General features: G+C 37.8%; 1 protein-coding gene across 3 annotated transcripts in view; it reads right to left on the bottom strand.

Annotated features, from left to right (window-relative positions):
- The window catches only part of LOC124787775 (epidermal growth factor receptor substrate 15-like 1), a 177,375-nt gene that overhangs the window by 75,148 nt on the left and 85,539 nt on the right, over positions 1-16,688 (bottom strand). For 2 of the 3 annotated variants that reach the window (XM_047254666.1, XM_047254668.1), the window contains exons 11-13: positions 15,331-15,393; positions 10,837-11,034; positions 8,453-8,644 (exon numbers count right to left, since the gene is read on the bottom strand). In XM_047254666.1, coding sequence (XP_047110622.1) covers positions 8,453-8,644; positions 10,837-11,034; positions 15,331-15,393 — 453 coding nt within the window. The remainder of the gene's footprint in view (positions 1-8,452; positions 8,645-10,836; positions 11,035-15,330; positions 15,394-16,688) is intronic. The other variant, XM_047254667.1, reaches the window with a different exon arrangement.

Here is a 16,688-nt window from a genome sequence, read left to right as displayed (position 1 = left end):
CGGCTTAAACGTAAGGTCAGCCTCACCAAACAGAGAGAGTGTGTGTGTGTGTGTGTGTGTGTGTGTGTGTGTGTGTGTGTGTGTGTGTGTGCGCATGCGTGCGTGCTTTTTGCATGTTTCTCCAACATGCTTAAGAAAGGAATTGCATTCTGAAAACTAGCAAAGTAAAGCCCTGTACCTTTTGTATGTGTATATGTCAATGACATAGCACTTCTGTCTTTCGGTGAGCCGTCTCCTTTATTCTTAAATAATTTGTTATTCTTAACCAGAACTTTCCATACAATATGATTATAGCATTTTTAGACATAGAAAAAGCCTTTGATAATGTTCCAATGAGAAAAATATGGCAGTGGCTGCATAATCTAGATGTTCAAAGCTCTCCAATTTGAGACCCAATTGCTAACAAAAACTGTGACAGCAGTACAAAGTAAGAAATGGCAAATCAGATATGTTCCAAACAAACAAAGGCATATGAGGTAGTTCACAATCTGTACTACTTTTCATTGCACTATTGGATGTAATTGTCAAAGAAATTAAAGCTGTAGATTCTGGAGATCTCAATGCATTTGTCTTTGCAGGGGATGTTGCCATCTGGGGGGACAGAGGGAGGGAAAAAGGGGGGCAGAGAGAGAGAGAGAGAGAGAGAGAGAGAGAGAGAGAGAGAGAGAGAGAGAGAGAAATGGGACTTATATTGCTGTACTAACAAATTTAATGAGTACAAGCAAGAAGAAAATAGTAGCAATGAAATTGAGCACCGACTAATATATGGTCAAACTTCGTGAAGAAAAGACTGAAAGTGTATGAAGCATCAGCTATCTTGGAAGTTTTGTATCAAACCATGGGAATGCTAAGTTAGAAGTTCAAAACAGAACGTTAAAAGGCTGCATGTTGTTCTAGGAATAAAGCAGTTCTCGTAGAAGCCAAACCGAACATGTTCAAATAACACCTTCTGCCAGTCACAACAAACAGCTTGGAAATCTGTGTGTTAACAGAATAAGACATCAGCAAACTACAAGCTCATGAAATGAAATTCTTATAATCTACTGTACAAAAGACAATATTAGGTCTGTTCAGAAAATTCCACGACATTCATAATTACACGTCAATGGTGCATGGGAGCAAAAGGCGGTTGGCATCCCTGCACATGCTTGTGTTTAATGTGTAACTGCTCTAAGTTTCAGTGCTGTATGTCTTTTAGTTATTGTTCAGTGATGTGTTGGGTAGAACGTTGCATCGCACAATTTGTGAATTTCGAGATGACAGAGTTAAGAGGAGCAATGCACCTGCATTAAATTCTGTGAGAAACACAAGAGAACCTTTACACAGACACACTAAATTATGCAGGAAGCCTGCGGCGATGAGTGCTTAAGCCATACTCGGTATTATAAATTGTTCACATTGTTTAAAAATGGCTGGATGGAAGTTAAAGATGACTCTCATTCCAGACACCCTTCGACATTTACCAAGAACGATCATGTCAGGAACATCAACGAAGCTGTGCTTGTCAGTTGAAGACTGACTGACTGACTGACTGGGAAACTGCAGAGGAATGTAACATATCAGTTGGATCATGTCAAGAAATCCTGACACAGCACCTTGGAATACATCGCATTGCTGCCAAGTTCTTCCCATCACTCACGCGTCAAGACCAGATAGACCTTCACCTCACAATCTTTGAAGAGCTTTTGGATCACAAATTCATGTCACAGGGGCACACTGCTAATCAAAAGTGCTATCGGAAAGTGTTGCGATGCCTGTGAGAAAATGTGAAAAGGAACCAGCCTGAAATATGGTGAGGCAATTCATGGCTTTGCATCACAATAATGCACCTGCACATTCATCCCTCTTGGTGTGTGACTATTGCTCAGAAAAGTAAATCAGTGTGCTACCTCAACCTCCACACTCTCCAGACCTAGTGCCTGCAGACTTTTTTTTATTTCCAAAGTTGAAAAGCCCATTGAAAGGATGAACATTTGCAACAACAGATGAGATAAAAGAAAATTTGCAGATGGCTATTTGCGCAATCCACAAGAGGCATACTAAGACTGTTTCTGGAAGGGTAAACAGCATTGGGAGTGGTGTATCAATTGGGAGAAGAGTATTTCAAAGGAGACCATGGACAATAACTGAAAGGTAAGTACAGAAAAACTTTGTGGACCGAATTCCAGAATTTTTTGAACAGATCACGTACGAGACCAAATTAGAAACAAGTGTATTATGAATGATATGCTAGTGCCTGCACTATGGGGGCGGGGATTACACACTGCACAATTGAAAAAGGCTTGGGCCTATACAAAGGATGCAAGGGATTAGAACCCCTAGACATTGCTTGGAAATGACACTACATGGAAGAGGACCTATTGGATGTCCCAGAAGATGATGGTTAGACCAAATAAATGAAGACAATCAGCCAGGATAGGCCTAGCAAGCCAGTAGTGGATAAATCAACTGCTTTTAAAAAGGGAACATGCCTCGGATCACGGAACGGATTTAAAGGAAACTGACCAAGCAATGGAAAAGGATTACGAGATGGTTTACGACTGGGCACCTTAAACGTAAGGACTCTAACTGGGAAGTTAGAAGAAATTGTAGAAATGATGAAAAGGAGGAAATTGGACATCTTGGGACTTGCTGAGACTAGGTGCAGACGAGTTGGTGAAAAACCACTAAGTAAAGGATGTAAACTGTACTGGATAGGGAATGAGAGGGGAAGAAATGGAGTGGCAATAGTGGTCAGAGAGGGTCTGCAGGAGGAGGTGAAAGGTATCAATGATCGAATGATAAAAGCCTGAGTACGAGTGAAAGGAAAAAGCATTGAAATCATCCAAGCATATGCCCCACAGGTGGGGTGTACAAAAAAGGAGAAGGAGGAATTTGAAGATGACATGCAAAAGCAGCTAAATGGAGGTAATCAGATTATAATAGGGGACCTCAATGCACATGTTGGCACAGACAGGAAAGGATTCGAGGAGATAATGGGACCAGAGGGCTGGGGGAACCGAAATAGAGAAGGAAAATTGTTGCTGGAATTCTGCAAGAGGAATGGGCTGGCGATCGCAAATTCCTGGTACAAGAAGAGAAGTAGCCACAAAATAACTTGGTACAGTGGAGACTGGTCCCAAACTTCAGTAGTAGACTATGTACTAGTGGATAGGCAGATGATGAGCAGCCTCACAGATGTTAAGGTCATTCCATCTGAGGCCTTAGACAGTGACCATCGGCTGTTGGTAGCCACCCTGAGAGAGAAAAAAGATAGGAGGGCAACAGATATACAGGAGAAAAGGTTGAAGACATGGATGCTGAAAGAGGATGAACGGAGGACCCAGTACCAGACACTGATCAGGAAGAAGCTGCCAAAGGAAGATCAGAGAACAGTGGAAGAAGAATGGGGAGATTTTAAGAGGGCTCTAGTTGAGGCAGCTGAGACTGTGTGCGGAAGAACTAGCACAAAGAGGAGAAGTAAGGAAACCCCATGGTGGAACAACATATGTAAAGAGGCAGTACTTCGAAAGAACAAAGCCTTCAGAGAATGGTTCCAGACCCGAACAGAGGAAGCTAGGGTAAAATATAAGGAAAGCAAGAAAGCGGCACAGACCATAGTAAGGGCGGAAAAGAAGAAGTGGATGGAAAAATGGACAAGAATGTTAGAAGAGGACAGTGAAGGGAACAAAAAAGTACTTTACACCATGGTAAGAAATAAGAGGAATGACAGAAGCGAGTGCCTGAGGATCATGGATAATAATGGAAGTGTTGTGGAGGAAATGCATGAGCTCAAAAAGATTTGGAAGGAGTACTTTGAAGATCTGTTGAATGCCGCCAAGCGGGTAACTATCAGCGATGGAGAGCCTAAGGCAGCAGACGATTATAATAGTGGGGAAATTGATGATCTAACTTGGAATGAAGTGGAAGAAGCCATAAAGAGGATGAAAGGGGGCAAGGCACCAGGTTGGTACGAAGTAATAGTGGATATGATACGAGCAGCAGGAGAAGTAGGAACCCAGTGGCTATACAGAGTGCTGAGGGTGGTGTGGAAGGAGAACAGAATTCCTGAGGATTGGAAGAAAGGAATTATAGTCCCGATCTTCAAGAAAGGGGATAAAAGGAGATGTGAGAACTACAGAGGAATCACCCTGCTATGCCACTGTGGGAAAATCTATGAAAAGATCCTGGAGAAGAGAATAAGAAGCAGTATTGAAAGTAGACTGCAAGAGGAGCAGTACGGTTTCAGACCGGGAAGATTAACACCGGACCTCATATTTGCGGTAAGGCAACTGCAGGAAAGGCACTATGAGTACGGGAAGGACTTAATCATGGCCTTTTTAGATATTGAGAAGGCATATGACAGTATCTGTAGGGACAAGCTCTGGGATGTGCTGAATGCAAAAGGGATAGATGAAGAGATAACACGAAAAGTCAGAAAAATGTATGAGGGAAGTGAGAGTTGTGTGAAAGTGGGGAGGGGACGTACTGCATGGTTCAAGCTGGAAAATGGGCTGCGACAGGGAAGTGCACTTTCGCCTTTATTGTTTATTATTGTTATGGATGAAATCCTACAGCAAGTATCAGATGCAATTGGAGATCATAAAATGAAAGCAGTGCTTTTTGCCGATGACCTGATGTTATGGGGAAATTGCGAGAAGGAGGTGCAAGAGCAGTCAGATGCATGGGAGGCAACGGCAGCACAATATGGAATGCATTTCTCTGCAAAGAAAAGTGAAATAATTGTCACAACAAGGAAGAAGAATAGGCCAAATGTGGATATAACTTGTGGAGGGGAAAAACTACAAGTAGTAGAGAACTTCAAGTACCTGGGAAGCATGATTGAAAGTAAGGGGGGAAACGCAATGGAAATAAATGAAAGGTGCAGAAAAGCAGGGCAGTTCTACAAATGCATTAGGGGGCTTATTTGGAGCAAGGAGGTGCCACAGAAATCCAAGGGAATTATATACCGAACCTACTTTGTCCCCATATTGGCATACGGAAGTGAGACATGGGTAATGCACAAAAGCGACAAAAGTAGAATACAGGCTAGTGAAATGAAGTTCCAGAGGAGCAGGTTGAGTGTAACAAGACGAGACAGATTGCGAAATGTGTATGTGAGGGAAAGACTAAAGGAGGAACCAGTACAGGACAGGATAGAAAAATCGAGACTGCAGTGGTATGGACACATGAAGAGAATGGATGAGGGAAGAATTCCAAAGAGGATGTTTGATCCGCAACTGGAGGGGAAGAGGCCCAGAGGAAGACCAAGAGATAGATGGGTGAAGGGAGTGAAGGAATGTGTGACGAGAAGAGGAGAGGAGAGAACTGGACGAAGGTGGAAGAGGGGGAATGGTGGAAAGACAGAACACGATGGAGAGGCTTGTGTTCCCGACAGACCCAGCCAGTGGCTGGAAACTGTCCAAGATGATGATGAATCAGCCAGGAATAGCATTGCAAGATGTAGAAAGAGAGGGAGCTTATAATGACAGGAAGTGATAGAGGCATGATATCCATAAAAGTCCTACCTAACTCACTGGAAAGATACCCAGATGATGATGACATTAAATCTCATCCAAAAATTACCATACAATCAAAATTGCAACTTCTGCAATTAAAATTAAACTTACTGTTTGACATACTGTATGTTAAATTGAAATGATTTAAAGAAAAAAAGAAAGTCAAATAGGTTTAATCCTCGATAAGGAATAAGAGTGGCAGGACATTTATACTGCCAATAACATAGATGACAAATATAATGCTGTCCTTAACACATTTCTCATGCTCTTTGAGAGTTGCTTTCCATTAGAATGTTTTAAACAGTGTACAAGCAGTACAAGGCAACCTGGGTGGCTGACTAGTGGTATGAGGGTATCATGTAGAACAAAGCAGGAATTGTATCAAAATGTTAGAAGTAGTCATAATCAAGCTACAGTAGCCCATTACAAATAGTATTATAAGGTGCTTAAAATGTTATTAGGAAGGGAAAGAGTATGTGGTACACAAACAGAATAACTAATTCACAGGATAAAATTGAAACCATATGGTCAGTTTTGAAGGAAGTGTCTGGTCAGCAGCACAAGGTCGATGATATAAAGTCAGTTCGCAGTAATAATATTTGTGTTACTGATAAGTCATATATATGTACAGTATTTAACAATCATTTTCTGAGGATTGCTGGTGAGTTAAATAAAGACAATTTCTGCAGGGAATCATCTAACACTCTTGGAAAATGCCTTTCCGAGAATGATGTCTGAAATACCACTCTGTGATACTGACAAGGGAGAGACTGAGTCCTAATTAAATCACTAAAGACTACGGACTCTCATGGATATGATGGAGGGCCTAGCAGAATATTAAAGTACTGTGTTGCACATGTTAGCCCTGTACTTAGCCATGTTTGTAATTTTTCCTTTAGGAATGGTCAGTTTCCTGAATGTTTAAAGTACTACTCAGTAGTAAGCCGCTTTATAAAAAGGGAGAAAGGAATTACATAGACAAGTTCAGACCTATTTCTATGCCATCAGTGTCTGCTAAAGTTACTGAAAAGGCTGTGTATGTAACGATAACTGATCATTTTATGTCACATAATTTGCATAATTTTCAATCAAATATACAGTTCAGATTTAGAAACTTGTTTAACAACTGAAAATGTTATAATCTCTTTTCTTTGTGAAGCACTGGATGGATTAAACAAAAGGTTTTGAATGCTAGGTGTTTGATTGTGCTGATCACAAAATATTGCTCCAGAAGTTGGACCATTACGGAATACAGGGAGTAGCTCACAATTGGTTCACCTCTTACTTTAACAACAGACAGCAACAGGTCATTATTCACAATGCTGAGAATGGCTGTGACATGGGGTCTGAGTGCGGTACGGTCAAATGGGGGGGTGGGGGGGGGGGGGGGACCTCAGGGATCAATTTTGGGCCCCCTCTGGTATTACAGGAGATTCCAAAATATTTCTGTTTGCTGATGACACTAGCTTGGTAGTAAAGGCTGTTGTGTGAAACATTGGCTCTGTTTCAAATAGTGCAGTTCATAAATAACACATGTTTATGGCTCATACAAAATAGACTAATGCTAAATCACAGTAAGACTCAGTTTTTATAGTTTCTAACACACAATTCAACAAAACTTGACATTTTAATTTCACAGAATGGGCATACGATTAGTGAAACTGAACAGTTCAAATTTCTACGTGTTCAGGTAGATAGGAAACTGTCGTGAAAAGCCCACAATCAGGATATCATTCAAAGACTTAATGCTGTCATTTTTACTATTCGAACAGTATCTGAAGTGCTTATTTGACACAAAAATTAGTCTACTTTGCTTACTTTCATTCGCTAAAGTCATATGGTACTGTATTTTGGGGTAACTCTTCCCATTCTCAAAGCATATTTTTGGCTCAGAAACGGGCAGTTCGGGCAATAAGTGGTACAAGTTCGTGAAACTCTGGTCGACCCCTGTTCCCTAGTCTGGGTACTTTGACATTGCCCTCAATATATATTTACTTTACTGTTGTTTCTTCTTGGCAATATCAGCTTATTCCCAAGAATTAGCAGCTTTAACTCAGTTAATACTCAACAGAAATCCAATCTGCATTCGGACTGCACTTCGTTATCCCTTGTACAGAAAGGTGTGCAGTATGCTACTGCATCCACTTTCAATACGCTATCACAAGAATTCAAAAATCTTAGCAGTAATCCACGCGCTTTCAAATTTAAACTGAAGAGTTTCCTCATGGGTCAATCCTTCTATTTTGTCGAGGAGTTCCTTGAAAAATTATGCTAATTCATATGTTATATTGTTGATTGAGTGTACTTAAACTTATGACTTGACTTTCTTTGGATTCATAAACATTTTGTCTGTTGTTATTTTTATGCTGTAATTTCATGTAGTGACGCATTCCATGATCTTTAAGATTTGCTCCTCAATTTGGCCCTATCGAACGAGATGTGTAAATAAATAAATTTACAATATTCCAGTTTGAAAGCCAATAGCCACAGCGTCGTGCACTTAGACTTAAGACTTCGACACACTGAAGTTCACATGGGTTAAAGACTTCAAGCTTTAATCCGACTATACAGCAAGAATAGATGATAAGAAATGGATCATAATGTAAAGAATTACTGAATATGTTGAACACATTACAGACTGCTCAGACAGCTATGACAAAGAACTGTAAAATCTCTCTCGGATTTTGAATTCTGGTATGATCAACGATACCTTACAGGAATTGGCAGAAACAGATGTGAAACTAATAACCTAGTATGCATACAAATAGAATGGGTACTGTATGGATCTTGAGACTAAATTATCAGGAAATGTGTGAATCATTTAAACTAAGTGCTTCAATAACAAAACAAGGCTGGGGAGCTGCTGCTTGAAAGTTTGAACACCTGAACTACTATCAGGAACACAATTTAAATTTTAACTTCAGCTCATAAATTAATATAATAATGATCCTCACCTGTTCAACAGGACTGTTGTCATTTCCACCACAAATTCTTAAGTACTCAGGATCTCTGAATTCAGGTTTAATATTCAGTGAAGTGTCCACAACAGTAGAAGTATCTCCTGCTGTTATAGCTGTATCATACATCGCAATTGCATCATTCATTTGTCGATGCTGCTCTTGGAGATGAGTAATCTTTGCTTTTACCTGAAAATTTACAAACAATATTTATATCATACAATTTTGCACAGGTCCAATGTAGAAACAGAATTTTATTTTACAATAATAAAAGCCTGTCATCTCAGTGTGTACAAAGTTTTGAATTTTATACTCATTCAAGTAACAAACATTTTTACATTTATTTATTTACTTACTTACTTGAGTGAGAAGCTGTATAAAACTGTACTGTACAATATTTAGCTGCATACTGCACTGTTCATTTAGAATCTTGTTCATTTACACACAAAGGTCACCTAAAAATTTGAGAAACTACTGCAAATACCTCATTTTCTTATAGCTTGCTCTCCATTTCTTACAACTTATGCTCCTTGAAAATATATGCACTGATGTATCCTCAGTAACCACGTAGTGATGGTCCTATGGGCTTCATGGTAAAGTTGAACACTTCACAAGCAAACATAATTGCTTCTGGGGACTCAAAGCAATGCCCGTGGATGGGTGAAAACAAAGTTTAAAGAGGCATATCTGCTCTTTAAGGTGAATGTAGCCAACTTCAGCAAATACTTGTGTTTTAAGCAACCTTAACAAAGCATACTCTAGCATACCGATCTTTGGTTCTTGCCCTACCTTCTTCAAGTGTTGCAGTGACAAAATTCCTACCCCGAAGTAAAGAAAGTGGGCATCAATCTGTTGCCCACACTCCTCGATTTCTTAAGGGGGGTAGGACGTCAAACGGGCTGACTTCGAGAAGGAGAGGCACCACAGGACATTTTAAATTGCACTTTCTATACTTTTACAAATAATTCATAAAACTTTGTCAGCATGACCAGAAAGGATTCAGGATTCACACTCATAGCAGTGGAAGTTCAAAACACGAAAAAATAATATTTAAGAAATGTGAAATTTCATGATTTTTTTTCACTTACTGTTGGCTGCATTTGTTGCTATAGGTACACTTTTCTTCATAAGTAAGAGAGATTCTTCGATGAACTTTGCACAGATTACAAACCATACTTACAGGTGTATGAAACTCTAGAATTTATTTAATCTATGGAAAAATGAATAGGCTGTTATGTTTTAAACTTCGCGTTTAGAGAAAACTCGAATTTTATAGTTAATTATCTCAATTTTTACCACAGTTTTTAACAGATTTGGGAAATTCTAGACTTTCATACGCCTGTAAGTATGGTTTGTATGCTGTGCAAAATTCATCGAAGAATCTCTCTTACTTAAGAAGAAAAGAGTACCTACGGCAACAAATGCAGCTAATACCAAGTGAAAAAATGATGAAATTTCACATGTAACAAAAATTTGTTTTGTTATGTTTTTGAACTTCCTCTGCTATGAGTGTGAATCCTGAATCCTTCCTGGTCATGCTAATAAAGTTTTATGAATTTATTTGTAAAAGTATAGACAGTGTAAATTAAAATGTCCTGTGGTGCCTCTCCTGCTCCAAGTCGGCTCGTTTCACGTCCTGCCCCCCATAATGTCCTTTAACCACATATTTATAATTATTATAAAATGTTCCACAGTGGGCTCATTATGAAGAATAGTTGCCTTATTTGCTGCGAGTGGCACACACTTTCTGTGTATCGGTACTCCCAGCATTATAACAGTAAATTTTACTATGACTTGCATTGCTCATTTGTCACTGAACATCAATTTGTGTGATTACATCTTTGGTAAACATCGATGGCGCACTCCACTGTTTCACATGAACAATCATCCATCTAAGTTTCATGGGAACATCAGCAGTCTACTTCCATCCCCCATTCATGTTTCTTATGTCCAAACAGAACCATCTGATACATATTTTAGAAAACAAACAATAAACTAAGCCCTGAAGTGTGTCTTATTTTTAAAATTCCTCTATGTAGTTTCGTAATACATTGTGACACGATAATTTGGTTTCTTGATTTGTAAACTGTGGACTATTTTCACACACACACACACACACACACACACACACACACACAGAGAGAGAGAGAGAGAGAGAGAGAGAGAGAGAGAGAGAGAGAGAGAGAGAGAGAGTGTGTGTGTGTGTGTGTGTGTGTGTGTGTGTGTGTGTGTGTGTGTGTGTGTGAGGATTCACATATACAACAGTCCACAATTAGGTTCAGAATGATTGGTTACTCACAGTTACCTCTGCAACCTGATACAAAAACAATGTATTTACAAGAATAATGCAAGAAGATCGAAAAGCAAAAGGGTGGATATACCTGGCTAATTTGTAGTTGTGTATCTTGCAAATTTTTTGTCAGATTGTCAAGCTGATTCCTAGAATCCTTTTGTTGCTGCTCTAATCTTGCTTCTTCCTGTTTGAGACCTTCCAGTTCCTGCTTCTTTGAATTCAGTTCTTCTTCTTGCGCTTTGAGGCTCATTTCCTGCTCATCTGCTTGACGTCTCAAGTTATCAACCTGTAGGACAATATAATTATATAATGTCATTACAGAGATATAGATTGCTCTATTAAATGTGAAGAAAAAAATATACAATGGAATAAGAGTGAGACTTGTGATACTAGACTGATAACTGACACAGTTTTTAGCATAAACTAAGAAATACAAATTTAGCTGTGTACATAACCTTCCATTTTAAGCAATGTATACAGTCCTTAAAGATCAAAATACATTAAGTAAGTTCCAGGAATAAATTTTCTTCTTAATATATTTTTCTTCTTGGCTGCTACCACTGAGAACACCTTTTATAACCCAAGAGTCTAACTCAGTAGAATATTCTGTTATGAGGACATTAACAATCTTTGTGCATGCCCGTCACGATATGGTACAGCATAAAACAATGAGTCACTGGTCTGATACATGTAGGTACGAGTTAGGAAAATCTGCTTTCAACTATTCGTTTGACACATTTTACTTATCAAACCAATAATCATCACTGTTGATGCAGATGATGATGATTATAATTTCATCATCATCATGTACTGCCAATAAGCTGCGTAGGATGTTTTCAAATGATTTGCTTCAATCTGCTTGCCTTGGTTGATTTCTTCCCTCACCACAGCATATCTCCCCTTTCTTTTGAGGTCGTCTTTAATTTAGCCCAGGCACCCCATTTCTTGGATGAAACATGCCTTTCCAAATACTGACAGGGAAATAGCTTAAACAGTATCTGTTCTCCTGGACCAAAGCACTTCAATCTCACTGTAATCAGCCTTACCTTTCACACTCATTTCCACTTGCAGGTTCCCCTGATGTGCTCATTTCTGCTCTTGTCTTTTGTAGAGCAGATCTAAGTAATTTCATTTGATAAGTTAATAACTGATTATGTGCCTTTTGGTTATGACGCACTTCTCCGAACTGTAAGACATAATGGGCAGAAGGAAAGTTTTGAACATAGTGTGCTTAGCTCTTAGAGTACTGTCCATATTCAGGACAAGTCTCTGCACTAAATGGAAGAGTTTGGATACTTGACTATCGTGTTCAAAACCTTAAAATTGGCACTCTCATCACTTGCCTCAATACTACCAAGATATGTGAAATTATTCACATTCCAAAAATTGGTTACATAGAGTGAGTTTTATTCATCTGCATTACAACTGTTTTTGCTAACAGTTAAGCTGAGTTCTTTGAAGTATTGGCTAGCACTATGCAATGCATAGGTTTGCTTATGCTCATAAAAACATGTCTCACCATTAATAGTATGAGATACAAATTCCTTGTAGGTACATGCAACTATCTTTTGCTCATAACTCTGTGAGAAATAGGGAAATCAGTACCATAATTTTTTTTCTACATCTCCTAGTTATGATGCATTTCAATGATCATTTTCAGATTTTTTTACACAAAGAAAGACATAAATCAGCCATGTACTTCACCACTTGTGTGGGACCAACATTTTCATTTTTTTTCTGAAAATACAAAGATCCGCTGAAAAAAATGGCATCATAAATTTTTATGCATTTTTTTGCTGCGTTTTGTTACCTATTACATCATTAATTAGCAACTGATGTGTTCCCCCCAAAAATAATTGACATGTCTAGCTACAGCATTTCATCTGCCACCATACATGCTTTTTATGACATGTTGACATTTCGTAGAAACTTCTGCAAGCAGAATTATATCACATTCTTGGCACATACTGTGGGAGCATTAAATTTACTTACATTACCACTTTTCTTCCCAACATTTAGCAAATTAGTTGAAACAGCAGAGTGCAGATTCTCTTATCAACTTAAATGTATTTGGAAATTTGGGTCAATTGCAGAAATTATGGAACCAACTTAAAGCCTACTTTTAAAGTTGATATCTGAAATTTAGTTAATATCAGTGGTCGGTGTACACTATCTTCTACTGGATATATGATACAGGGTTAAATATAAGCATTACTTATGCCAATACACATTCCTGAGAATAATTTGGCACTAACAACATATGAAGCTCTGTTGAAAGCTATGCATTTTAGAGCTTGTAGCTGCAGCAATGATTTTGTCAGCATAGACACGGCTAAAAATCTGAACATCTTTCATGATAGTGTCTTTTTACAGATAATATGCTGAATATGAAAATTAAAAATCTGATAACATTACAGTTTATAATGCTGTAACATATAAGAAGAATAAATTTCAAAAAAGGAATAGGTTTGAATGTAAATAACTAGAAAAATTCAGCAAATGTTAGTACTATGATTAGAAGACAAATACTGACAACACCACAGTAGTGGTATAATCACCAAAACAAGTTTTTATACATTAACAACTGTTAGAGTGGAAATTATGTTAGTAACATTTATTTTTACAAATTAATGTTGTTATATCTCCATCCATGCTCTGCAAACAGCTGTGACACATATAGCAGATGGCACAACCTATTGTACAACTTTTTAGTGTTTCTTACTGTTCCATTCATTCACATATTAAGTGGAAGAGGAATACCTGCTTAAATGCCACAGTGTGCACAGTAATTAGTCTAATCTAGTCTTTGCCACCCTAAGACAGTGATAAGTAGGAGGCTACAATGTATTCCCAGATTCTGCACAACTGGTTCTTTGAATTTTTTAACTAAGTCTTCACAGGATAGTTAGCACCTGTCTCCCACTGTCTGCAGTTCTGGTTTTTCAGTATTTCTGTCTCTCTCCCAGTGCGCTATAACTATGACAATTTCTGCTGCCGTATTTCACAACCATCCTCAAAATCTCAACTATTATGTAACAGTCTTTGCAACACAATCTGATTTTGAGCCCACGAAATTCTCAAACTGGAGATAACCCATAAACATTTACAAACAAACAATGGGCACGGCGCAAACACAGGTGAGCAATTCCGCTCTTATTTTGGCAAGTTGCTTGTGAACAACCTAAAATGAAATTTTGGTTCAACAGTGCTCTGTTTTTGAGAAAACTATCACTAAAGATCATGCCATACAACTGCTTCAGAATTGATGGGACTGATAGATAATTGGAAATTGAGCATTTACATCAGCACATTTGGGGTCTGCAAAGACATTTTTTTCTAGAAATCAAGGAAAGAAACTTTTTTTACTGCAGATTCTGTCACCATAAGATATCTGCTGTTAAACAAAACCATCACTGGTATAGGGACCAAGGCATCTGGGTGTGGAGCGGAGAATTCTAGAATCTTCCGAAAGAAAGATGTAGTTGCATGAAGATTCCATTCACTAGATGTTCTTGATACTGCAAGTATATTTGCTTTGAATGTTTATATTGTAGGTAATTGAGGACATGGAACAGAGTGAGCGAAAGAGAGATCGTAAATCGACCAGGATTACATTTTTAATTCTTTACTGATCCATATTGTTCGGGAAAATTACTTGCCTACCTTATTATTCCCTATTCGTTCACTTACCTTATTAACCCTCCTATACCTATCAATTTTGAAATGGAAAATATACAACACTCCACACCTAGACCTCTTGATCACTACATCAGGAGCAGTTTCATTTAACTGCGCATACCTTGTGGGTACTTAAGCTGCAGTCAAGAAAGTTTCTTTCCTTGATTTCCAGGAAAATAGGTGTTTGTAGACTCATATGTATTAATTAAAAATGCTCAGTTTTCAAGTATCTATCGATCCTGTCAATTCTGAGTCGACTGCGCATCATGAACTTTAGGGATAGTTTCTCAAAAACCAGGGGTTGTGCAGCAAAATATCTAACAGTATTTCATTTTATGATGTGCACCAGTGACCTGCTGAATAACGGTACCTGAATTGGTTGGCTCTCTGAGGACTCTCCCTTGTGAGTATACAAAACTTGTACAAAGTTTAATTTCTTGATCAAAAACTCTGGTTGCAAGAACGCTTTGTATTATGTTCCTCAAACTCCCTCCCCTTACATATCTACAGCAATCACAAAACTCTTCTGAACAATTTCACAAATCAATTTTATCACTTTACTGTGTAAGTACTGAAGAAATACAGTATAACGAATCTGATGGAAATTTATTGCTACTGTTTCTGTACTACATTTGTAATTTTGTTGATGACAAAGTAACAGCATTCGAATTTTTTCCTTTCACTCTCTGTAAAGTATGTAATGAAATTATGACTGTGGCTCACTGAACAGAAATTTTGAATATTTAAAAATGCTACCTTATGCCCACCCCCACCCCCACCCAACCTTCTCTCTCTCTATTATTATTCAACAATAAAGACACAAAGTAAACTAGTGGGTGTATCTACAATTACTTTAAGCTACAACTACATCTGCCACAGCATTTAAAAAATAAAAATCTATTACCTGGGCTTGCTCTTCTTCCAATGCCTGCTTGATGTCATTAAGTTCTTTCTCTACAGATGTTTTCTAAGCAAAATTAAAATAAAAGCAAACATAATATGAATATAAAATACCATGCTTGGCCAAGTCAATATAATAACACATTACAAGAAACAAAAATACTGCAAAATTGTATATATGGTTTGCAAATTAGGAAACATTATGCATATTATTTACAGAAATCGAAGTGCAAACAAACAAAATGAATTCAAGCTGCCATTTGTGCAATTAAGTCTAACAGGCACAGTGCATTACATGTATCTGAAAAAACATAAATGTCTACAATAACAGCAATGGCCCAAATAATAGGTTCAATAAAGTTTTTTTAGCTAAAATAATGCTGTAAACAAATCTTAAGAAGCAAAAATTCAAGTAGTCTTCTACTAAGGACGATGCATTACAGTTTCAAACCATTTGTCCAATATCATATTCATGCACTACAGCTCAATCAAATTTATAAGTATTGTAATCGTTAAGTTGAAACATATTTCTCAAGAGATAAGGCATTGAGTACATAAGAATGTTAGAAACTTGTGTGTTCAGTCTGTGTAAAATACAGAAGACTGTCACAAGAAAACTCTTTTGTTTTTGATCTGCCACACAAAATCACATCAAAAGTACAATTATCGAGTGAGTTTCAGGCACTCTACAGGTGTAATTTTTTATTTTTTTTCAACTTTTTACAAAAAAATAAAGACATTTACAAAAAAAATTAGAAGTAAAGGATTGAGTACGACCACAGATAAAATAAAATCCAACTAAATCTTCTGATCAGTATGTTTAATTAATCTTCATGGAGACCTGGTAATCAACTGTGATTAGATGTACAGGAAATGTTTCTACTTATGCTTCAAGAATGGATCAAGAACAATATTTCAGTGCAACTTTTTTCACATAATTATGCATAAAATGCACATTCATAAGGAATGTGACTGCAGGAGAACTGGCCTGTAGTATTGGACTGATCTGTAGCATAGCCTGACATGTAGGTAACATGGAAATATAAGCAGCAAACATTTGATGAATTTTTCAGTGGGGTCAGGACTTTTACCCATGCCACAATACCAAAGTAATTATAAAATATAAATCAATAAAAAAATGCCATCATCAGCAAAGAGGACTGAGCAACAATACATAAAACAGACACATAAGTTGACCTCGGGAAAAGAAATCACGTATGAAATCACAAAATGAGGATGATCTAAGAATTAATGCCATTACAGGAGTCTTTGTGCTCACTATGAGTACAGCTTTTCATTTTTTATTCAAATAAATGATGGATGAAAACTCCCTGACTGCTTTGTACGTTCATATGGAGTATA

Source organism: Schistocerca piceifrons, chromosome 3 (assembly GCF_021461385.2).
Source record: "Schistocerca piceifrons isolate TAMUIC-IGC-003096 chromosome 3, iqSchPice1.1, whole genome shotgun sequence".
NCBI classification, from domain to species: Eukaryota; Metazoa; Arthropoda; class Insecta; order Orthoptera; family Acrididae; genus Schistocerca; species Schistocerca piceifrons.
The sequence above is the reverse complement of the archived record's forward strand: the minus strand, read 5'-3'. Positions and strand labels throughout refer to the sequence as shown.